We start from the raw sequence: 26,627 nt of genomic DNA on the forward strand, positions 1-26,627 counted from the left end.
GGACTAAAATCTAAATGATGCATGTAATATAAACATCATTAAAACAATGTAAACCCTATCTCTAACCAAAATAGCATTAATGTATCAACAGCTCACCTCTAAACAAGTATCAGTGGGACACAAGTTTCCATCTACATCATACAGTTCTCCATAGTATGGTTTTCCATACTTATCATAGACATCCTCCCAGTATAGGGGCTTAACATCTTTGCCATACAAAGTGTGACCATTCTTGTCTGATAATATTTTGTTGTTCTTGTCAAATGCTGCTTTATGATACAAAGGTTTTCCAGATTTAAGGACTGGCTCTCCATCAAAATAGTAAAACTGTTGGCCCTCATTGTCACTAACACACTTGCAGTCATTATTGTATATTGGAATTCTATCTTTGTCAAATACTGGCTGGCCATGTAAATGATCTCCATGTTTATCAAAAAATGGTATTCCATTCTTGTGTTGGAGGGGTTTGCCTAATATATCATACAGCTGTTGACCATTTCTCTTACTCACTGGCTGTCCTTTTGTTGGTCTCAAATATAAAATATTGTCATCTTTATCAATAGAAGGATGTTCTTGTGGAACACCATACACTGGTTTGCCATACAATGGATTTCTGCTTTTGTCAACTATAGCTTTGCCAGAACTGTTATATAATGGTTTGCCCATCACTCTGTGACCATCTTTGTAATACAACCTTCTGCCTTTTTTATCAAGTAAAGGACTTTCATCTCTAGTAAACAAAGGTTTTCCTAATCCCAGAAAACCATCATTAGAATCAAATGGTCTGCCTCTCTCATCATAAATTCTTTTTCCATTCTCTTTATAGACTGGTTTGTAAAATAAGGCTTGGCCTTTCTCATCATAAAGTGGAATACTGTCTGGATCACAGGGCAGCTATGTAAAAGTGGAAATAGAAATATATTAATGCATGTGGAACATATTTTAAAAATATTCTTAATTATTACTCTCAACTAACACATTTCTAATAGGTAATCATTTTTAAATGTATTTATTAGAAGAAAAAAAAAGAGAACAGCCAGAATTCCAACTCGTTGGCTAAAGCCTTCATAGGCATCTTAACCAACACAGTAACCCCTCTGCTAGTGATGAGCATATGAACATGGAAGATTGTATCTGATGTTTCTATTTCAAGTTTGTGTACACTAAGCCTCAGACCTATAAAGGGGATTAATTCAGCTTATACCACCACTTCAGTCAAGTACAATTTCTTTCCCTTGTTCAAGAAACCAATCTAAATAATTAAATAATTGTTTGTTCTTTGTTTTGTTTTTTCGTGTGTGGTTATGCAAAAGAATAAATTCTGTGAAATTTCAGCTTGATCCGAGATTGGGTGTCGGAGAAATAACATGTACAAACTTTTTACCTGACAGACAGAGTGAGTTGATATAAGCTTTGTTCTTGGAATAAAATAAAGGACTAAAATCTAAATGATGCATGTAATATAAACATCATTAAAACAATGTAAACCCTATCTCTAACCAAAATAGCATTAATGTATCAACAGCTCACCTCTAAACAAGTATCAGTGGGACACAAGTTTCCATCTACATCATACAGTTCTCCATAGTATGGTTTTCCATACTTATCATAGACATCCTCCCAGTATAGGGGCTTAACATCTTTGCCATACAAAGTGTGACCATTCTTGTCTGATAATATTTTGTTGTTCTTGTCAAATGCTGCTTTATGATACAAAGGTTTTCCAGATTTAAGGACTGGCTCTCCATCAAAATAGTAAAACTGTTGGCCCTCATTGTCACTAACACACTTGCAGTCATTATTGTATATTGGAATTCTATCTTTGTCAAATACTGGCTGGCCATGTAAATGATCTCCATGTTTATCAAAAAATGGTATTCCATTCTTGTGTTGGAGGGGTTTGCCTAATATATCATACAGCTGTTGACCATTTCTCTTACTCACTGGCTGTCCTTTTGTTGGTCTCAAATATAAAATATTGTCATCTTTATCAATAGAAGGATGTTCTTGTGGAACACCATACACTGGTTTGCCATACAATGGATTTCTGCTTTTGTCAACTATAGCTTTGCCAGAACTGTTATATAATGGTTTGCCCATCACTCTGTGACCATCTTTGTAATACAACCTTCTGCCTTTTTTATCAAGTAAAGGACTTTCATCTCTAGTAAACAAAGGTTTTCCTAATCCCAGAAAACCATCATTAGAATCAAATGGTCTGCCTCTCTCATCATAAATTCTTTTTCCATTCTCTTTATAGACTGGTTTGTAAAATAAGGCTTGGCCTTTCTCATCATAAAGTGGAATACTGTCTGGATCACAGGGCAGCTATGTAAAAGTGGAAATAGAAATATATTAATGCATGTGGAACATATTTTAAAAATATTCTTAATTATTACTCTCAACTAACACATTTCTAATAGGTAATCATTTTTAAATGTATTTATTAGAAGAAAAAAAAAGAGAACAGCCAGAATTCCAACTCGTTGGCTAAAGCCTTCATAGGCATCTTAACCAACACAGTAACCCCTCTGCTAGTGATGAGCATATGAACATGGAAGATTGTATCTGATGTTTCTATTTCAAGTTTGTGTACACTAAGCCTCAGACCTATAAAGGGGATTAATTCAGCTTATACCACCACTTCAGTCAAGTACAATTTCTTTCCCTTGTTCAAGAAACCAATCTAAATAATTAAATAATTGTTTGTTCTTTGTTTTGTTTTTTCGTGTGTGGTTATGTAAAAGAATAAATTCTGTGAAATTTCAGCTTGATCCGAGATTGGGTGTCGGAGAAATAACATGTACAAACTTTTTACCTGACAGACAGAGTGAGTTGATATAAGCTTTGTTCTTGGAATAAAATAAAGGACTAAAATCTAAATGATGCATGTAATATAAACATCATTAAAACAATGTAAACCCTATCTCTAACCAAAATAGCATTAATGTATCAACAGCTCACCTCTAAACAAGTATCAGTGGGACACAAGTTTCCATCTACATCATACAGTTCTCCATAGTATGGTTTTCCATACTTATCATAGACATCCTCCCAGTATAGGGGCTTAACATCTTTGCCATACAAAGTGTGACCATTCTTGTCTGATAATATTTTGTTGTTCTTGTCAAATGCTGCTTTATGATACAAAGGTTTTCCAGATTTAAGGACTGGCTCTCCATCAAAATAGTAAAACTGTTGGCCCTCATTGTCACTAACACACTTGCAGTCATTATTGTATATTGGAATTCTATCTTTGTCAAATACTGGCTGGCCATGTAAATGATCTCCATGTTTATCAAAAAATGGTATTCCATTCTTGTGTTGGAGGGGTTTGCCTAATATATCATACAGCTGTTGACCATTTCTCTTACTCACTGGCTGTCCTTTTGTTGGTCTCAAATATAAAATATTGTCATCTTTATCAATAGAAGGATGTTCTTGTGGAACACCATACACTGGTTTGCCATACAATGGATTTCTGCTTTTGTCAACTATAGCTTTGCCAGAACTGTTATATAATGGTTTGCCCATCACTCTGTGACCATCTTTGTAATACAACCTTCTGCCTTTTTTATCAAGTAAAGGACTTTCATCTCTAGTAAACAAAGGTTTTCCTAATCCCAGAAAACCATCATTAGAATCAAATGGTCTGCCTCTCTCATCATAAATTCTTTTTCCATTCTCTTTATAGACTGGTTTGTAAAATAAGGCTTGGCCTTTCTCATCATAAAGTGGAATACTGTCTGGATCACAGGGCAGCTATGTAAAAGTGGAAATAGAAATATATTAATGCATGTGGAACATATTTTAAAAATATTCTTAATTATTACTCTCAACTAACACATTTCTAATTTATGACTATTTAATAGACTAATTTATAAAGCTTGGCCTTTCTCATCATAAAGTGGAATACTGTCTTGATCATGAGGCTTTAAAAAAAAATGGAATTTTTGTTTACATATTTTTAAAGGTTTAAAATATATCATTTTTAATTAGTATCAATTAGATTTACAATAGAAAAGGGTTAGATTTAGAAGTTTTTTTTTTTAGTTTTGACTTTGATATGCTTTTAAAATTTTTTAAATTGAAACTGTTGTAGTACTTCACAAGTAGGGCGTATCTTAACGAAATTGAGACCAAAACCATAACACCTTTAAAAACTAAAACCCATTCTTATGATCATTAACTTAACTTTAATTTGCATGTTACAAAGAGCATTTGTATATTTTGATGACTTGTGATGCATGTCCATCAATGAAAACTGTACATCAAAGTCAAAATTATAGTAGTGTCAAGACTCTATCCTGGCTCTCTGCAACCACTGCGACATACGACACTTCCAACTTTAAGAACTTGACAACTCAGAGCTACTTACAACGTAAATCTTTAATGTCTAATTACATTCAATACTGTACAATTAGCAACCCGTAACAGTGACTGTACCAATGCTATAGCTGACCTTACTGCCGTATAAGCTCTGTACTGTTGCAAACGCTACTGGCCTCTCCGCCTCGCCTTGTCTTATTCTGCACAGACTTTCACAGTGGACTCATAATATCTGATTAGACATTGAGTAATGATTTCCTCAATAGTTAGGGTTACCAAACGGTCCTACAAGCAAAAGGGAGGCCTTATGCTCCGTTTTGATTCGTGTCCTTCGTCCGGCAGGCACTCACCTAAAGTGTAAAAATTCCTGCCTTCAAAACTATTGGATATTATCCATCAATCGGGTTTATTCCTTTTTATCTTCTGGATTCATTGCACAGACTCACTCAAAGGCAGCAATGTCACAGCAAGTAAGAGGATAACCTCCTTCTTTAAAACAGGTGTTCGTTTGCAAAAGAAACCATCAAAATACATCGTGATCGGCTAGTGTTTATTTTGCATTCCGAGACATAGGGGCCTAATAATAAAAGAGAAGAGACTTTTTTTTAATCAGCATGCAGTGGACAAAGAGGGGAATGCACCCTCCGGTGAGAGGTACTTGTTTCACAATGTGCAATATGAAAACAAAATGTCGTGCATGGAGTTCCACTAGCACAGCGGTTCTCAACCTTTTAAGCTCGGCGACCCCTTTTTACAATCCCCCATTCTGCCCGGACCCCCAACACACACACACATACAGCAATAGAAGAATAGACAATAACAATCCATAGTTTCGATGGTCTTAGGCGACCCCTGGCAAATGGTCAATCGACCCCCAAAGAGGTCGCTACCCACAGGCTGAGAACCCCTGCACTAGTACGTCTGCGCTATTGATGCGAGAAATACGAAACTAAATATAGTCAAGTTCTTAGCATTTGATTGGCTGAAATGTTTTATTAAATACAGTGCAATCTAGATCTACTTTTATACAGTTTACTTTGTGAGTTTGTCTTTGTTTTCTGTTGTTTTTTTGTGTGTCCTCATTTTCGTCCTCCTCTAGGTGTGCCTTTGTCTGGTAACCATATTCATCGTGAAGTGACGTGATATAAATGAAAGTGAGGATAAGTCAGTATCTGACACCTTCGCTCTTTTTATAGGGTCACAGAAGGCCGACCTGAATGGCCTGATTTGTTCACAGCACATTTTTCCTGAAGCTTTGCCACTCGAAACGGTTGACCGCTGGACTAGTGCTGTGCTAATATGCTTATATTGCGTCATTGTTTGTTGTGAATGTTTTGTGAGAAAGTAATTAACAGGAAGTGAGGCAATAAAAAAAAGATAGTCTTCAATGTCTACTTGTATAAACACAAAGTCTTAGTTATTATTATTGTTATTATTGATTAATGTCTACAGTATATTATATATTTATCTGTTACAACAGAACAAGTGCTGATTACACACACACGATAACCTCTATCCACGTCGGCACCTCAGTTTATAACAATATATTTTTTTATTAGCACTTAAAGTATAATATTTAACTAGACCAAAGCCAAAGAATTTTGTCAAAATCAATGGTAGGCTATAATATAATGTATGCTAAATAGATAGCTAATTATAATCAAAATTGGATAGACTTGAATCAATTAATCAATTGTTTCTCTTCTCTTTTTATTCACATCGCCACTTGCAGTTTTAGAGAATGTCTCTTAAAAAAAAAAAAACTTTTGATATCTATGCACACAGCCTTACATGCTAAAATTGTCTACATTTTTTAAATTATTTTTTTTACTTCTACCTTAGTCTTGATCTCGCTGTGTCTTTGAGATATTATGTATGAGTCAGTATGACACATACATTACATAGAACGGTGGTAGCGAAAATACAAAAGATGTTTATATTTTAAGTTAATTAACAACAAAATAAAGTAAATGCAAAAAAAAAATAATAAATTCTAAAGCAGAAGTGCAATTATGTTATTAATTTCTCTATTAAATAGTCACAAATTTGAATTGGGCCTAGCTACTGTGTCTCCCATAAATTAATACATTTATTTAAAATAAACAACTTTTTTTTTTCATTTAGCCTATTAATTCCAATGAAATTATTTTTCATTAAATACAAAATTGAGGATAATTACCTTCTTGTCTTCTTCATATGGATGTACTTTGCCATCAGGTGAGTACAATAATCCAGAATAAGGTTTTCCATTTTTGTTATACACTTGATCCCAGTAAAGAGGTCTAAAGTTCTTACCAAACATTTGTTGACCATCTTTGTCTTGCAGTGGCTTTCGGTCTGGGTCACAAGCTGGCTTAGTGTACAGAGGCTTACCAAATAAATCAAGCACAACATTTCCATCCTCATCATAGAACAGTTTGCCTTCTTTGTTGTAAACAGGTTTGGCATCATTGTTATACACTGGTAAATCATCTTTGTCGTAAAGTGGTATTCCAAGCAGTGGGTTAGCATTTTTATCAAAGAAAGATCTGCTTTTGTAGAAGTGTAATATACTATTGTAATCTTTTCCTATCCTTGGTATGCCATCAGGTCTAGAAAATAGAGGATTGCCATCGACATCAATGACAGGTTTGCCACTTTCATCCACTGTTGGCTCACCAAAGATGGGCTCACCAAATAGCTGATTGCCTTCAATGTCACAAACAGGTCGTCTATTAAGGTCAAACAATGGCAGGCCCAAAATCTTATGCTTATCTTTATAATGCAAGGGTTTGCCCTCCTGACCAAGTATAGGTATACCTTCTTCATCAACCAGTAGTCTGCCCTTGGCATTACCATATTTGGGGTTTAATGGTCTACCTCGCCTATTGTACAGCTGCTTTCCATCAGGATCGTAGACTGGCTTGTAAAACAGAGTCTGATCATTGTCATCCAACAGAACCACTGCACTACTTTCTGAAGAATCCTTTTTGATTTATCATGAAATGTATAAAATAGATTTTGTAATCAACCATGAAAACTATTTCATTTTAATTTACTTTTTATCTAAATCAATTTTAACGTAAGACTACTCCAAATCATTAAATCGGTAATATCATGATTAAGTCAATGGAAAGATGAAGGATTAAAAGGGATTAGGTCATTAAAATAACGAGCGAAATAGATCAGGTACTTGACAATTACAGAAATGGGAATCAAATTGGAGCATGTCTTTCCACCCAGAAAAATGTCAGTTGTTAAGAGTAAAAAAAAAAAAATTAATTCCACTTATCTTATTCATGGCAAACCAGTAACACAGACTAAAAACGCAAAATACCTAGGTGTTAGAATAAATGAAAAACTGTCATGGAATCCACATATTGATGAAACTATAAAAAAAAATCTAACAAAGCATTAGGATTTATTAAAAGAAATTTCTATAAATCAAATAAGAACATAAAACTAAAATGTTATTTAACCTTGGTTAGGCCAATAATAGAATATGCATCCTCCGTTTGGGACCCCTCAACTCAAGAAAACATTAAGAAACTGGAACAGACACAAAATAGAGCAGTGAGATTCATAACAAACGAATATTCACATTTGACTAGAGTAACACCTTTAGTAAAATCACTAAATTTAGAAAGCCTTCAGGACAGAAGACTCAAAAGTAAAGTAGCAATTATACATAAAACACTGAACCATAATCTTCAAATACAAAAACAAAATTTAATAAAATACTCTGAAAGACACAAAGATAAAGGCACATTCCTCGTCCCATATGCTAGGACAAATTTGTACAAATACTCCTTCTTCCCTAGTGCTATTAGAGCATGGAATGGGTTGCCTGAGCTAGCCAGGAAAACCAGTGACTTGGCAGAATTTAAGTCATTGGTTAATATGCTAGACTAAATGCATGACGCGTAGGACGTAATCATCTTCTTTTTTGAAGTAACGTCTGTATTATATAAGATAAGACAAAGTTCACCAAAAAAAAAATAATAAGTTTGCATTACTGGTCCTTACATAAACAACTAATGGATTCAGGATTTTCTAAAATAGATTATATATAAAAGTAAAAAAGGCAGTTAAACGAACACCATAGAAACAGATGACTTTTACATCATCTGCCATTTAGACCACAAGGTCTGAAAGGGGAATAGTAACTTTAAGGATTTATGAAAAGAAATGTTTACAAATATCCCTTATCTCAAATAGCTTATGACAGTCTTAAATTTTTAAGTGGTCCTGATTGCATCATCTATATTTTGTTAGTCATTTTTATTTTATTACTACTCCAATATGGATTACAACATGAAAGCCTAAAAGAGGAAAGCGAAAACAAGGCCATACACGTCTAACATGACGTCACAGCTTTCTAGAAGATCTAAAATCTGTGGGCACCAGCTGGGTAGTGGATGTGGAAGTCGCTTATGACGGATCTCTGAGGAGAAAGCTTGCTGCCCTATGCGCCAAATGGCGCAGGAGGACACAAACCTATACATCTAAGTGATTATAACTATACGTTGCAAAGTAATCCTAGGCACCTAGACACAAACCTATACATCTAAGTCTTTAGATTATAACTATACGTTGCAAAGTAATCCTAGGCACCTAGACACAAAGCTATACATCTAAGTCTTTAGATTATAACTATACGTTGCAAAGTAATCCTAGGCACCTAGACACAAGCCTATACATCTAAGTGATTATAACTATACGTTGCAAAGTAATCCTAGGCACCTAGACACAAGCCTTTACATCTAAGTGATTATAACAATACGTTGCATAGTAATCCTAGGCACCTAGACACAAGCCTATACATCTAAGTGATTATAACTATACGTTGCAAAGTAATCCTAGGCACCTAGATACAAGCCTATACATTTAATTCTTTAGATTATAACTATACGTTGCAAAGTAATCCTAGGCACCTAGACACAAGCCTATGCATCTAAGTCTTTAGATTATAACTATACGTTGCAAAGTAATCCTAGGCACCAAGACACAAACCTATACATCTAAGTGATTATAACTATACGTTGCAAAGTAATCCTAGGCACCTAGACACAAGCCTATACATCTAAGTGATTATAACTATACGTTGCAAAGTAATCCTAGGCACCTAGATACAAGCCTATACATTTAATTCTTTAGATTATAACTATACGTTGCAAAGTAATCCTAGGCACCTAGACACAAGCCTATGCATCTAAGTCTTTAGATTATAACTATACGTTGCAAAGTAATCCTAGGCACCAAGACACAAACCTATACATCTAAGTGATTATAACTATACGTTGCAAAGTAATCCTAGGCACCTAGACAAAAGCCTATACATCTAAGTCTTTAGATTATAACTATACGTTGCAAAGTAATCCTAGGCACCTAGACACAAGCCTATACATCTAAGTGATTATAACTATACGTTGCAAAGTAATCCTAGGCACCTAGACACAAGCCTATACATCTAAGTCTTTAGATTATAACAATACGTTGCAAAGTAATCCTAGGCACCTAGACACAAGCCTATACATCTAAGTCTTTAGATTATAACAATACGTTGCAAAGTAATCCTAGGCTCCGCAGCCCAAAGTTTGAGTCAGAATTTCTAAAGGAACTTCCGAAACGTATAAAACACAAACAAGACTATAAAGAGAGGGTCCGCCATGGATCTGCAATGTAAGTAGACAGTTTGCGACATTTGCAAAGCGACTACCAGAAGCAATTAACTACTAGCTACCATCAACAACATCCCCATCTCCCTCCTTACAAAATATTCATTTCAAGTATTTGTGCCTTCAAACACTCACACCTGCTGAATACGTTTAGCGTGAACATGTAGACTAAGAGATGAGTAATGTCTGGCAGCAATGGCGTCCTGGTGAGTGTATAAGTGTCTATCGTTTTTGTCACGAGACACTGCTAAATAAATCTGGTTTCACGTTCAATCAAAATGATGTCTACATCAGTGGGCTACAAGTACTGAGTGCAATGGTACAGACAAAAGATGGGCTTGTTGGAACAGGTCTCTTTCTCCAAGCAATTCCTCAATCAAAATGATGTCTACATCAGTGGGCTACAAGTACTGAGTGCAATGGTACTGACAAAATATGGGCTTGCTGGGACAGGTCTCTTTCTCCAAGCAATTCCTCAATCAAAGTGATGTCTACATCAGTGGGCTACAAGTACTGAGTGAAATGGTACTGACAAAAGATGGGCTTGTTGGAACAGGTCTCTTTCGCCAAGTAATTCCTCCTCAGCTGGCGACATTCTAATGGTTTGTAGCTCTACATTGCGGGAGTACGAAGGAATCCCCCTGAGACTTGATCTTCTGACCCTTTATAGCTTTTGGACCCCGAAAAAGGTTGTAGTTAAGTATGAACCGCTATCTATCTATAATCTTGTTTTTTTTTTTGTGTTTTTATTTTGTTTTTTTAATGGGCAAAGAAAACATCGGTACACACTCTTTGGCCCAACAGAAACGGCTAACAACATCTTCAGAGCAGCCTGTGAGTTTCATCATGCTCTGGCCACAATCCGAAAGACAGAAATGGAAATATGAATTGAGAGCTGGGACAAGTCCCAATATGCTCGAAATTTAAACTGAAACGTGAGAATTATAAACCAACGAGACAGTGGCCCGTCTGCTATAATAGCCTCCATCACTGGGAGGCAGGGCGCTTGATGATAATCATAAAATTTACGGCCCTCTCTGTTGTTGGCACATTTGCCATCAAAATTATAAATTGGGATTTCATCTTTGTCAAATACTGGCTGGCCATGTAAATGATCTCCATGTTTATCAAAAAATGGTATTCCATTCTTGTGTTGGAGGGGTTTGCCTAATATATCATACAGCTGTTGACCATTTCTCTTACTCACTGGCTGTCCTTTTGTTGGTCTCAAATATAAAATATTGTCATCTTTATCAATAGAAGGATGTTCTTGTGGAACACCATACACTGGTTTGCCATACAATGGATTTCTGCTTTTGTCAACTATAGCTTTGCCAGAACTGTTATATAATGGTTTGCCCATCACTATGTGACCATCTTTAAAGAATATTTTGTCTCCGTTAGTATCAAACAAAGGTTTTCCATCTTTAAACAAAGGTTTACCGCTTCCCTTAGGCGCATCTTTGACCTCATTAACGTTGCCTTTACCATCATAAATTCTTTCTCTGCTCTGGTTATAAACTGGTTTGTCAAATAAAGGTTTGTCATACTCGTCAAATAGAGGAATGAGCACTTCATGTAACAGAAGAGGAACATCAATTCTTTGACCAGTACAAATAAATACGTAATGGACACAACAGTCTACAAGGAGTACACAGTACATAGGCAGCAGTACATGCAGGGCTGCCTGGTAGACAAGAAGTACACAGTACATAGGCAGCAGTACATGCAGGGCTGCCTGGTAGACAAGGAGTACACAGTACATAGGCAGCAGTACATGCAGGGCTGCCTGGTAGACAAGAAGTACACAGTACATAGGCAGCAGTACATGCAGGGCTGCCTGGTAGACAAGGAGTACACATTACATATGCAGCAGTACATACAGGGCTGCCTGGTAGACAAGAAGTACACAGTACATTGGCAGCAGTACATACAGGGCTGCCTGGTAGACAAGAAGTACACAGTACATAGGCAGCAGTACATGCAGGGCTGCCTGGTAGACAAGGAGTACACATTACATAGGCAGCAGTACATGCAGGGCTGCCTGGTAGACAAGGAGTACACAGTACATAGGCAGCAGTACATGCAGGGCTGCCTGGTAGACAAGAAGTACACAGTACATAGGCAGCAGTACATGCAGGGCTGCCTGGTAGACAAGAAGTACACAGTACATAGGCAGCAGTACATACAGGGCTGCCTGGTAGACAAGGAGTACACAGTACATAGGCAGCAGTACATACAGGGCTGCCTGGTAGACAAGAAGTACACAGTACATAGGCAGCAGTACATGCAGGGCTGCCTGGTAGACAAGGAGTACACAGTACATAGGCAGCAGTACATACAGGGCTGCCTGGTAGACAAGAAGTACACAGTACATAGGCAGCAGTACATGCAGGGCTGCCTGGTAGACAAGAAGTACACAGTACATAGGCAGCAGTACATGCAGGGCTGCCTGGTAGACAAGAAGTACACAGTACATAGGCAGCAGTACATGCAGGGCTGCCTGGTAGACAAGAAGTACACAGTACATAGGCAGCAGTACATACAGGGCTGCCTGGTAGACAAGGAGTACACAGTACATAGGCAGCAGTACATGCAGGGCTGCCTGGTAGACAAGAAGTACACAGTACATAGGCAGCAGTACATACAGGGCTGCCTGGTAGACAAGAAGTACACAGTACATAGGCAGCAGTACATGCAGGGCTGCCTGGTAGACAAGGAGTACACAGTACATAGGCAGCAGTACATACAGGGCTGCCTGGTAGACAAGAAGTACACAGTACATAGGCAGCAGTACATACAGGGCTGCCTGGTAGACAAGAAGTACACAGTACATAGGCAGCAGTACATGCAGGGCTGCCTGGTAGACAAGGAGTACACAGTACATAGGCAGCAGTACATACAGGGCTGCCTGGTAGACAAGGCGTACACAGTACATAGGCAGCAGTACATACAGGACTGCCTGGTAGACAAGAAGTACACAGTACATAGGCAGCAGTACATGCAGGGCTGCCTGGTAGACAAGGAGTACACAGTACATAGGCAGCAGTACATACAGGGCTGCTTGGTAGACAAGAAGTACACAGTACATAGGCAGCAGTACATACAGGGCTGCCTGGTAGACAAGAAGTACACAGTACATAGGCAGCAGTACATGCAGGGCTGCCTGGTAGACAAGAAGTACACAGTACATAGGCAGCAGTACATGCAGGGCTGCCTGGTAGACAAGAAGTACACAGTACATAGGCAGCAGTACATACAGGGCTGCCTGGTAGACAAGGAGTACACAGTACATAGGCAGCAGTACATACAGGGCTGCTTGGTAGACAAGAAGTACACAGTACATAGGCAGCAGTACATGCAGGGCTGCCTGGTAGACAAGAAGTACACAGTACATAGGCAGCAGTACATACAGGGCTGCCTGGTCGTGCGATATGCGCGCTGGTCTGTCGTTCGGTCGTCTCGATCGTAACAGGTTCAAACCCTGACCGTCGCTCTGCAGGAGGTTTGGACTAGGAAGTAGATTATCTCCAACTCTGATAAACATCCGCAACATGTAAAACATTATACAAACATATAACTATATAATAGACCATTGTGAACATATCATAATCATCTTCTTTTTTGAAGTAACGTCTGTATCATTTAAGATAAGATAAGATATAGATTAAAAGTCATTGCTAAACACGTGTACATATTATAGACAGAGTTATCATAGACATAGCTGCATGTATCATAGACAGATGTACGTATCAAAGATACAGCTGAATTATCATAAACAGATGTACCTCTCACAGATACAGCTACATGTATCACACGTAAGTACGTTTCATAGATACAGCTACATGTATCACACGTAAGTACGTTTCATAGATACAGCTGAATTATCATAAACAGATGTACCTCTCATAGATACAGCTACATGTATCACACGTAAGTACGTCTCATAGATACAGCTACATGTATCACACGTAAGTACCTCTCATAGATACAGCTACATGTATCACACGTAAGTACGTCTCATAGATACAGCTGCATTATCATAAACAGATATACGTATCCTAGATACAGCTGCATTGTCATAAACAGATGTACGTATCATAGATGCAGCTGCATGTTTCATAAATGTACCTATCATAGATACAGCTGCATGTATCATAGACAATTAGACACAGATGCATGTTTCAAAGACACATGTACTTATCCTAGATACAGCTGCATGTAACATAGACACGTAATCACGTATCATAAATACAGCTACAAACATAATGAACAGCAGCCAAGCGGGACCAAGTTTTTACATGAGAGAAAGTAGTGAATTAAATGCGACGAAAATAAGGGACTGCACCGACCAAGGCCCGAACCAGTGACCCTGGAAACGACACCCCCGCCTAGCGATAACGCACTAAGACAGACTAAGCGAAATTATTTTCGTCACATTTAATACACTACTTTCTCTCATGTAAAAACTTGGTCTCGCTTGCTGCTGTTTTGTGGGAAGCGTGGTCGAGAGGCTAAGTGCGCTTGAAGTTGGCTTGGCTACCTAGAAGGGGGCTCGAGGTTCGTCACCCGACTCGGGCAGAGTTGTGTTTACTGAGCTCCTAAAGGCAGCACGGAAAAGCAACTCCTAGATACCCCCTCCACAAATGAAATTGGACCAAAGCGCTCTGAGCATGCTATAAGCATGCAAGTAGCGCTATATAAAAGCTATAATAATAATGTAAAAACTTGGTCCCACTTGCTGCTGTTCATTTATGTTTAATATGTTTGTAGCATCATTTGTTTCAGCACCTAGCTTCGCATCTATATTTACATAAATGCAGCTGCATGTATCAAAGACACAGATGTACGTATCTTAGATACAAACGTACATTTTACAGACATACGTACATTAGACATTGATGTCGCCTATTTATGCTTGCGCTCCATCAAGGACAAACGGTGAAAAAACCGCACTACAAACAGCGATGTCCTTGCGAAGGCCGGTATGGACAGTATACAGGGACTTCTTATGGTTCAACAGTTACGTTGGACAGGGCACGTATCCCGTATGGGAAACGAACGTATGCCAAAAGCAGTCTTTTTAGGTGAGTTTAAAGGTGGTCGACGGAAACGCTCTAAAAACCAGCTTAGGTATCAGCCTGCCGTAGCTGACATAGAAAAGATCACCTGGCTGCATGCGGCCTCGGAACGAGACAGCTGGAGGTCACTCACAAAGGCCGCGGGATACACATTTGAAACCAAAAGAAAATCCGCTGCCGAGGACAGACGCAGACGGCGAAAAGAAAATCTTGATTGACCAACGGCGGACAATGGTTATGCTTGCCCTGGATGTGGCAAAATATGTAGGTCACAGCTAAGGCTGCGTAGCCAAAGGAAATACAGCATTCCTCATTAGTCTTCGGACTCGAAGACAAGCCTTATTATTTAGCCTATTTATTAAGGACGCAGATGTATGTATCATAAATACAGATGCATATATTAGAGACACCATGGGCGTAGCCAAGATTGTTTTCGGGGAGGGTTTAGGGGGTGACTTTTTCGTTTTCATTTCTTCACACACACACATACGCACATTATATTTATAAATAGAAAGGCAAACATACTTATAAAAAAGAAAAAGGCAAACTGAAAATTCTCGTCCTAGCAAAGCCAACCAAATTACACTGGAACCTTCTGCTGTACCGCTAACAGTACAGAAATCCGGTATTGGCCAAGGAAATCCTCGGAACATATATATATATATATATATATATATATATATATATATATATATATATATATATATATATATATATACAGATGTATGTAAAAAGATACATATGCATGTATTAGACACATATATGGTATAAAAGACATACATGTAGGTATTTTAGACATAGATGCATATATAAAAGACACATATGAATGTAATATAGACTAAGACACAGATATATGTATTATAGACACAGATTTATGTATAATAGACACGGATGTATGTATTATAGAAAGATGTATATACTATAGACACATATGTATGTATTATAAACACAGATGTCAGAGTGTTACAAGGTCATTTGTCGTACTAGGTCATTTGATGTACATAGAAGTCAAATGGTTGTGAGTGTGTATGTGTTTTGTGTGTGAATGTTGTTCGTATTCGTATAAACACAGGTGTATGTATTATAGACACAGATGTACTTATCATAGAGACATAGACAACATATGTACGTGAAATAGTGTCATTGACAACAAATATTTGTATTACGAATGTATGAATCGATTGTAATTGTCAATGTGAAAGCTGTGTACAGTTATTTTGAGTACGGCTACTCATGTTTTGTTCTTTAATTGTATGTATGTCCTTAGTCTAAGATTGCTTTATGACGGATTATTTATCTAATATAGTCTGATTACTAGACGATTACGTTTTCTCCAGCGTCCTCCAAACCAATCCGGTACTAGACCTGTCGCAAGCAACGTTAGAAAGAATTGTGGGTTGCATGATTGGGTCTCAGATGTCTTGTTTAAACCCAGACTAGATTGACTTATCTCCTCATCATTTTCCAACAAAAAACTATGAACCCATTTTACAACGAACTTTCATTTCTCCGTTCAGCAACTCATTTTAGTTCTTACCGAGACTGCAGAAGTAATCGATATTGTTTCACTTGTTGAAGATGTTGTTGAGACAACCGATGGAGGCCTGGGTTTGAGCCATGGTGTATTTAAACCTGGTTCAACATCTTTGTTTCTTAACCTAATGATGAAAACAAAACAAAAAATAATTCATTAAAATAAAATTAATGTTTTTCATGTTTGTACAGTCCAGTGTTTCTCAAACTTGTGGTGCCTCCTAGACGAAAAAAAAAATATGTTCGCACCCTTTTTACCCAGCTGGGTGTCTGTGGAGCGCTGTAGGCTTCCACAGTGGGATATAGGAGGATTTTAAGAAAGTAATAAAAAAAAAAAGAAACTTAAAGACAAAGACCTACAATTATGTTATAAAAAATAATAAAATGTTTCCAAATTTAATTAAGAAATTATTAAATTAAACCATTTTATAACTTAAAACAGATTTCCCGTGGTCTCCTGATTTACCAGGAGCTCCTGGAAATCTCCTGAAATTGCAAAATATACGAAAAAGTCATGGAAATCTCGGGAAATTATTAAAATCTTTTAAAAAATCATACAAATCTCCTGAAATATATATAGACAAAATTGTCATTGAAACATTTTGGTAATTCTTGCTATTGAGCGTGATCTATGTAGAAAATAAAATGTTTATGATATACTGTATGATTCGCTACACGCGAGGCTAGTAAAGTAATTCTGTACGTAGTAAGGAATGAATAAAATGCAAAGACGAATTTATTTTCTAATACAAACTCTTAATTTTCACTTATTATCTGTATCCCTACCCAAACTTGGCCCCATTAGTTAAGTCCGGCCCTGCCATTTAGTGACGGGTGAATGCAGAGTAGTTTACTTGTTCTCCCCCCCCCTCTTTTTTTACGTGGGATAACTCTAGTCCGACTTGCAGAAATAAAAGAGTGATCTTTCCATGACTTCTTGGTCACAATGGTTAAATTCGGCCCTGCTATTTAGTGACGGGCGAATACTACTTGTTCTCCCCCCTCCCCTCTTTTTTCGCGCTAAAGTTACGTGAGGTAACTCTAGTCCGACTTTTAGAAATAAAAGAGTGATCTTTCCTTTACGTCTTGGTGTCCAAACTGTTGAGCCATGAAGAGAATTATATATATATATATATATATATATATATATATATATATATATATATATATATATATATATATATATATATATATATATAGATTCTGACATAATAATTGTGCAAGGTTGAAACTTTATCTGAGAAATGGTATGTGAGAAATAACCTTTGCAAAAGACAGACAGAGTAAGTTGATATAAGCTTTGTATTCTAGATCTAAATGAACACCTAAAGTCGCGCAGCGAAGGAAGTCTATGGATCATCCCATCGAAATGAGATGAATGGTCAGAACGATGTCATCCACACTGTCGTTCATGAATGATGATAACAATGTCTTCCACACTGTAGTTGCCTCCTCTCCAAGCAGTTGTGTCCAAAGTGCTAGTGCCTTTACAGTTTGGGGTCAGTGGCGTCTCAGATTATGTATATATTACAGACGCTACTTCAAAAAAGAAGATAATTACGTCCTTGGCATTTCATGTGTCAATCTAGTCATGCATGATGCATGTTAATCAATGACTTAAACTCTTAAGTTTTTCCTGGCTGATTCAGGCAACCAACTCCATTCTCTAATGGCACTAGGGAAGAAGGAGCATTTGTACGAATTTGTTCTAGCGTATGGAATAAGAAATGTGCCTAATGGTTGAGTCACGAAGCCTTGTCCATGTGATTCAAACTATTTTCATTAATAAAATTACTTTTAAACATTAAAACAAAACAATCTAATTTTGAACCTCAATACAAAGATTACCTAAAGAAGGCGTGGTGATCAGCACAGAGTCTTAAAAAACGCTTGGCTTGTTTGTGACTTGGAAATTTGTAGTTTAGTTTTGAATCGTCTCCTCTCTGAAAAGGAGCAAAGAATTGAGCGAATTAGTTCTTTGAATTGAGTGAATTAGTTCTTTGAATGTAGTGAATCCTGAACAAAAATGTTTTACAAACACCGGCGGTGAGGAAAAAAAGTGAACTTTCAAACGAATTTTCAGACGTTCATTTAGAACTGAGTATTTTTAGCTCTAGACCAAACCGCCTAACGTCCTGTGTGACCTAGTATTAGGATAGGTCATAAGACTAGTGACCTGTACTGTACTGACAAGTAAGTCCAGTGGTACTTTGTGGTCCCAGTTATATTATATAGGCTAATAACTATAGCCTCTAGATGTACAAAACTACTGAGACAGACAAGTAATAATTCTGAGGTTTTCGGTTGCAACAAAAAAAAAAGGAGTTTATTTACAAACAAAAGAAAAAGATCATGGAAAATATAAATGGAAATAAAGGCTCACACAAGAAAATTACGTCCCTAATATCATACATGCATAAACAATGAAATGACGTCATTCATGAGACACACTACTGTCTCGTATCTAAACAAAAGATGTCTTTGGGTTCAAACCCCCCCCCCCCCTCGAAATGAAATCCCCCCGCTGGGGGGGGGGGAACGGAATTAAGTGACTGATTTTTGCTTTCATTTTGTTTATTTTAGGTGAGATTTTAATACTAAATCATCACTTAACACAACACAGCCGAGGCAATTTTGAGTTAAAAACCCTCTACCAGGGGGTTTTGAGTTTAAATCCCCCTACCAGGGGGTTTTGAGATACAAATCCCTCTACCAGGGGGCTTTGAGTTTAAAACCCCCTACAGGGGGTTTTGAATTTTAAACCCCCTACCAGTGGTTTTTGCAGTTAAATTCCCCTCTTCTATAAAACAAAACAAAAAAAATGCAAACAACAATCCCCAAATTCCAACAGCACAGTTGATGAAGATTTTGATTTTAAAACCCCCTCCAAAATTTACGATAAACCCCGTCTTCAATATAAAAAAAGCAAATTACACACTTTAAAATTCTATGAGCGTAGCCAAAGGGGTTTTGAGTTTAACCCCCCCCCCTCCAGTTGGGGTTTAAAGCTAAAAAGTAGCTCTTTAATATAAAAAAAAAGCAAATTACACACTATAAAATCTATGAGCTTAGCCAAAGGGGTTTTGAGTTAAAATCCCCCTCCTCCAGATGGCTTTTTCTTTAAAGTTTAAAACCCCTCCAGATGGTTTTGAGTTTAAAATTCCCCTACAGAGCGTTTAGAGTTGAAAACCTCTCTCTTCAATATTATTTTAAAGCAAACTACAGTCACCAAATTCTATGATCGTAGCTAAATGGGGTTTTGAATTAAAAACAAAACAAAAAACTCCAGAGATTTCTTAGTTTAAAACCCCTCAACAGATGATTTGACGAAAAAACTTTCCTTTTCGATATAAAATCTAAAGCGAAATACAGGCATGTAATTCCAAGAGCGTAGTCAAGAAAGGTTACAAATTTCTACCAGTGGCTTGGGCTCCATTAATAAAGTGTGAATAGTCTTCTGCCGAAATTGAAAATCATTAAATGTGTCTCAACAAAGATGACTAAGACAGATTTTAGGAGTCAGTCATAGAGATCGGGTCTAAATCAAAGAAATCATATGCCGAACTGGGAGACGAATCCTTAGTAAGGTTGTGACAGAGCGTCGCATGAGGTTTTGCGGGACATGTTCTCACACAAAATGAATTACGCAAAATAAGAGTTGCGGAAACAGCTTGCCGGAAAATGCGCCGAACGGCGCGAGAGGGTCTAAGTCAGTAAGAATAGCACATTAGGTTTTTGAAATAAAACTTTTTAATAGCAAGATAATGCACTGTAGATACATCAGAATATGCATTTTGTTGGCTTTCAATACCAGAAATGGTGCTCGGCGGCCCTTGCAAGGGCGGGGAGTCTACAATAAACAATAAACGTCTTCCGAAAGGGTCAGAATGTAATAAAGATTAATTATGTACACACACACACACATATATTTTTTTTTCCGCGGGGGGGTCGGGGGGATTCCCTCCCCCCCGAAAAAAATCCTGGCTACGCCCATGCAACCTAGTACTAACAAACAAACGTCTACTTATTTTATTTTAGCTAATTATCGAAATACTCTTCCCACAACAGTGGCACAAGCTCATTATCGAAATACTCTTCCCACAACAGTGGCACACTCCTCTTGAGTAACATGCAATAGTACAACAACAAAAGTATTAGTTAAACATTATAGAGATTTAGTTTAAACTACACTGGTCAGTTGAAAGACTCAATAGAGTGGCAATTGTAAACAGTTAACAGGGACTTAAATCAGGTAATAAAGTGGACTAACTCTAATAAAAAAAATAAAGGTAGCCACCCTTATTGTCCCTCTTGTTATATGGGCATGTGCGATGAGATGCCGACGTCAGGAAATATTAAGACCGGGATTATCAAGATGATATATCTGTTTTGTTTTAGGTGTCTTATCTATTAAGATGATATATCTGTTTTGTTTTAGGTGTCTTGTTTATCAAGATGATATATCTGTTTTGTTTTAGGTGTGTCTTATTTATCAAAATGATGTATCTGTTTTGTTTTAGGTGTCTTGTTTATCAAGATGATATATCTGTTTTGTTTTAGGTGTGTCTTATTTATCAAGATGATGTATCTGTTTTGTTTTAGGTGTCTTGTTTATCAAGATGATATATCTGTTTTGTTTTAGGTGTCTTGTTTATCAAGATGATATATCTGTTTTGTTTTAGGTGTGTCTTATTTATAAAGATGATATATCTGTTTTGTTTTAGGTGTCTTGTTTATCAAGATGATATATCTGTTTTGTTTTAGGTGTCTTGTTTATCAAGATGATGTATCTGTTTTGTTTTAGGTGTCTTGTTTATCAAGATGATATATCTGTTTTGTTTTAGGTGTCTTGTTTATCAAGATGATGTATCTGTTTTGTTTTAGGTGTCTTGTTTATCAAGATGATGTATCTGTTTTGTTTTAGGTGTCTTGTTTATCAAGATGATATATCTGTTTTGTTTTAGGTGTCTTGTTTATCAAGATGATATATCTGTTTTGTTTTAGGTGTCTTGTTTATCAAGATGATATATCTGTTTTGTTTTAGGTGTGTCTTATTTATCAAGATGATGTATCTGTTTTGTTTTAGGTGTCTTGTTAATCTGTTCATGCAGAAGTTACAGTAATGACGTAGATAGGCTATGACCTCTTTCTTTTACATCGTTACGATTTATTGTAATCCAATGGCCAATACAGAACCCTTAAAGCCGAGACCAACAGAGATCTCAGTACTACGAGAGCAAGTAGTACAGAGATGGCCCCCAAACCTTTAAGGAGACAATTTATTAGCAAATTTGAAGCACTTAGGTACTGAAACAAAGTTTTAAATGAAATTTCATGCACGTGAGTATAAAAACAAGTTTGGTTCAAAGTGAGCAAGAATTAGTTTTTTATTTCAATACAACTAATTGATTTGCAAATGTAAAAAAAAAAAAAAACACATGTAAAATTAAGAGTTCTTCCAAAAATAAAGGCTCTAAACACGAAATATGGCGTGAAAGATACACTATATATAGATAATCTCTCCCCCCCCCTTCCATATGATAACGCTGTGACAGGTGGGGAAATGTGACGTGTGTTTGGCACGTTTTATGTCTAGGGGATGATTATTTTTGAAAGCAATCACACCCCCACTTATCAGCATATGAATCGGGAGCAGACACGCAACGAGACAAGGCAATGAAAGATAGATACAAAAGTTAAAATAAAGGATATTTATTTACATAAATATACATATAATAATAAAAAGGGGGAGGGTTTGCATCTATCTCTAGTATATTCTATGTTTAATCATCACTCTTGCACATAATAAGAGAGTATGTCACTTTGTCCTCTGACTTAGCTGGTTGTCCTGTTGATGTCGCAGCTGGCTGGGTCCTGGCTTGAGGTTCTGCAGCTGGAGGTGGCGCTCTAGCGGATAGAGGGACGCCGGCGATATAGTTCTTGTGGAGTCTCAGTCCCAAGTTCTAGTATCTGTAGTGGGCACAGTATGGCGGGTGGCCGGATACCGTGGGCACAAGGTTACTGCGGGCAGAGCTGATCTGCCGTGGGCAGTGTAAGTAACAGGATATGTCCAGTGAGTTGCAGAGGGTTGGCGTAGCTATGACGTCTCGCACAGATCTGACTCTATAGGGACGTCGCGCCTAATAGCTTGACAGGTGGGCTGTCGAATAGGCGGGCAATGCCGATAGCGCCAAGTAGTAGAGTTGAGTAGACCTCAGTAGGCAAATGCAGCGCTGAATAGCACTAAGCACAACTGCAGGTAAATGGATCGTTGATCCAGCAACTAGGCAATAGGTGATTCTTGATAGCAACTAGGCAAGTGCAGCGCTGATTAGCACTAAACACATAGATAGGCCAGTAGGCAAATAGGTAGGTAAGTGATCCGATAAATAGGCAGACACCTGAGGGAGGCTGCGGATAAACAAAGACAAGTTAGGACATGTCTCTTATGCATCTTATCGATGCCCTCGACTGAGGTGCATTCGTCAGATTGGTAAAATTGCTTTAGAGCATACAGGGGAGACGATGACAAATGGGATTTGGAGAATAGATGGCAGATAGTAGCAATATAAAAATGTACATGAAAGGGAACGTAATAATATAAAAACGTACATAGAAGGGGAAATAATAATCTCAAATAAATAACACAGGTGGATAGAGAAAGAAAAAGGGGGGGGGTGAATGGGCGGTGGTCATCGACCGAGACGCTTTGTTTGCATATGACCGTGGGTCGAGAACAATGGAGCGCGCTTGAATGGTGTGGGCGCAACTCTCGTCAGATTGAAATGACTACAGGGGAGATAATTCAATACACAAAGAAAGGGGGGGATAATTCATATTTCTTCACTAGACGCAGTATCAGTGCGCTAGTAAAATTATCAAGGCGTTTAACCGAGATACAGGAAATAAAATAAGATGTACAAATATATACATGGTTGCATCAACGATCAATTGAGCAACGTAGCATTAATAGATTAATGCAGTCCATAATTAAATATATAGGACATGTTTATGTTTTCTACTTACGCCAGTGAGAAATACACAATGCACTAATTAAATATAAATGAACTAAGCAAAATACACATGATAAAAATCCAATTGAAATATACACAGAGTAATTAAGATGGAACTTGTGATTAAGTTCGGCTTACCACCAGGTATTCCTCTAGGAGAAAGAATAAGTGATATAGTCCAGACTCGATAGCTCAGCTCGAATGCGAAAGAGAAGGTCTGACTTTATTTAATCTACTTATATATGCCTGGGAAATGTGGGCGGACACAGGAAACGTCCTAGGCTAAGAATTAGCTTACACGTGGGTGGATTTGACTCGAGGTGGGAGCCGCACCTTGGAATATCACGCGGTGTGTTGACCAGGGTAATCCCTTAGATCAAAGAGAGACGTGAGAGAAGGGGGGGGGGGAGAAGGATTAGCTTGCATTCAAACCAAGGTGGTGTCAACCGCGACCGTCCTTCAGACATCCGGCGGGCAAGACAAAAGAGATTGTGTGTCTACCTTTCCCCGATCAAGGGCAGATAAATGAAAGGACGCGCCTTAGCTATCTCCAAGGTGGTCAACTAAGTCTAGCCTGGAGCGGAAAAGGTGTGGCGGGTGAATGATTTAGGGGTAGGATGGACAAATAATTAAAATAAAATAAATAAATAATGAAAAATAATAATTAATGCTGTGATAATTTAGAGTGACTCTGACAGCGAGTTTTTGACTTGTCACAAACGCTGTATGGAAAATGACCACTAATTACCTCTAATCTTTTTCTGATAAAGAATTTGTTATTTTTGTAGTAAAGTCTGTGAATCGTCTGCCAATTTATACGTTCCAGCTCAGGTGTTTTTTTACAAATGACTAGACCACTGTAACAAACGCCGATAAGAACTTCTTGTGCCATTGACCCCTTCACAAGCTGTTGGTGAACACCGTACATTCCCAGGTCTTTGGCTTTGACCAGAAACTTCTCCATTGCCTTGTCGAGTTCTAGTCCCCTGACCCTGCAACAAAGTATTAATCCATTTTTATGTCAGATCATCATTTCAAATGAAAGTTGTTGGCAGTTATTACTAACAAGCTTTCTGAATGGGTCTGTCGCAAATGGGTCAGGAAATCTCAAAATATTAATTGATATTCTAAAATTAGGTCTGCTTACCTACTACCATTCAATAATTTTTTTTCATTTACAAGTTTTGGAATCGTATTCTTTATATAAGCTTTAAGTATCATTAATTTTATGTCTTTTGTAATCTTTGAAAAAAAGACAGTTCTCAAATCATTGAATGTAGTCGACCATCGTGCTATTAGAGAAACTTAAATAATCCTAGATGATTTAGCACCTTAAGTGTTAATATTTTGTTTATTTTTATACACATGCAATAGTTGTTAAGACAAGGCTTTTTAAGATAATAAGAAAGTCTATCAAATAATTCTAAAAGTATGCAATTGAAACTTTACTTTGAATGAAGATCCTGAATGAAACAATTTACTGCTGACTTTGGCGTCGTTACAGAAGCAAGGGAAGTCTTCATGGCTCACACCCAACTAGAAAAATGCTTATTTTGCAAGGCAGACAATTTTAGACCGCTGCTGGACACCGTACAAACTTGCTTCTATACATTTGATTCTTTCTACAAGTAAATTCCATCCAATTATGTAAAACGTTACACCATATTTTAAAGTGCCAGAAAAAACAGCGTTTCTCAAACTATAAGACGCGGCGTGATGACAAGTAGTGCAAAGTCCGTTGTCAAAGTTTTTCAAGTCTGAAGCACTTTAAGATTATTGAATGAGATTACCATCTGATGTAATGTCCCGCCTTGCTTTTTCCCAAATAGAAACAATACTGTCAGTAAAACTACTATACCCCCCACCCCAGGGGTATGGGAGAGTGCTAAACACCAAGACTTTGTCTGCATTCTCCTGACGTCACCAACACAAGTAGAAGTTTGGACACACGTACATTAATAAAGGGCGCTGGGACAGGCCAATAATGAAGTGGGTCAGGCCAATAATGAAGTGGGTCAGGCCAATAATGAAGTGTGTCAGGCCAATAATAAAGTGGGACAGGCCAATAATGAAGTGTGACAGGCCAATAATGAAGTGGGACATGCCAATAATGAAGTGGGTCAGGCCAATAATGAAGTGTGACAGGCCAATAATGAAGTGTGTCAGGCCAATAATGAAGTGGGACAGGCCAATAATGAAGTGGGTCAGGCCAATAATGAAGTGTGACAGGCCAATAATGAAGTGTGACAGGCCAATAATGAAGTGTGTCAGGCCAATAATGAAGTGGGACAGGCCAATAATGAAGTGGGTCAGGCCAATAATGAAGTGGGTCAGGCCAATAATGAAGTGGGACAGGCCAATAATGAAGTGGGACAGGCCAATAATGAAGTGGGCCAGGCAATAATGAAGTGGGACAAGCCAATAATGAAGTGGGTCAGGCCAATAATGAAGTGGGACAGGCCAATAATGAAGTGGGACAGGCCAATAATGAAGTGGGCCAGGCAATAATGAAGTGGGACAAGCCAATAATGAAGTGGGTCAGGCCAATAATGAAGTGGGTCAGGCCAATAATGAAGTGGAACAGGCCAATAATGAAGTGGGTCAGGCCAATAATGAAGATTTTATTGGGCTTGATCACCTTCGTGCTCAGCAAGACGTCTTGTTGCGGGCCCGTTTTATTCACTCAAATGACGTCAAAGATAAGTTGATGACCAGAATGACGTAAGAATAACGGTCTCGAACCGCTTTGGCTAAGACATTTTGAAATCTCTTTTTGAAAAGAACATCTTGTTGCAGATGGCTCTCAAGAAAACATTATGAAAGATCCCACTTAGAATAGAAAACGACGATATTTAAATTAGTAATCTATTTTTTTTAAACATTAGTTGGCTAATAGTATTTTTGCTTGATAAACAATTCTAACATGGATTTATAATTACAATTAGTTCATAATTATTTATTTATAATTACAATTAGTTCTTAATTATTGAATTATAATTACAATTAGTTCTTAA

The 26,627-nt window shown here is 37.6% G+C and overlaps 1 protein-coding gene and 1 long non-coding RNA gene across 6 annotated transcripts in view; one reads left to right on the forward strand and one right to left on the reverse strand.

Annotated features, from left to right (window-relative positions):
• Window positions 1-26,627, reverse strand: part of LOC106050254 (uncharacterized) — a 75,972-nt gene that overhangs the window by 28,817 nt on the left and 20,528 nt on the right. For all 5 annotated transcript variants that reach the window (XM_056029699.1, XM_056029701.1, XM_056029698.1 and 2 more), the window contains exons 9-15: window positions 24,362-24,605; window positions 18,449-18,543; window positions 16,605-16,725; window positions 6,509-7,294; window positions 2,965-3,762; window positions 1,531-2,328; window positions 97-894 (exon numbers count right to left, since the gene is read on the reverse strand). In XM_056029699.1, coding sequence (XP_055885674.1) covers window positions 97-894; window positions 1,531-2,328; window positions 2,965-3,762; window positions 6,509-7,294; window positions 16,605-16,725; window positions 18,449-18,543; window positions 24,362-24,605 — 3,640 coding nt within the window. The remainder of the gene's footprint in view (window positions 1-96; window positions 895-1,530; window positions 2,329-2,964; window positions 3,763-6,508; window positions 7,295-16,604; window positions 16,726-18,448; window positions 18,544-24,361; window positions 24,606-26,627) is intronic.
• On the forward strand, window positions 5,808-6,788 carry LOC129926355 (uncharacterized). The gene is made up of 3 exons (XR_008777963.1): window positions 5,808-5,945; window positions 6,454-6,546; window positions 6,656-6,788. It is a non-coding gene; the product is annotated as an uncharacterized LOC129926355 (long non-coding RNA).

The sequence above is a fragment of the Biomphalaria glabrata genome, chromosome 5 (assembly GCF_947242115.1).
Source record: "Biomphalaria glabrata chromosome 5, xgBioGlab47.1, whole genome shotgun sequence".
In the NCBI taxonomy this organism is placed as follows: domain Eukaryota; kingdom Metazoa; phylum Mollusca; class Gastropoda; family Planorbidae; genus Biomphalaria; species Biomphalaria glabrata.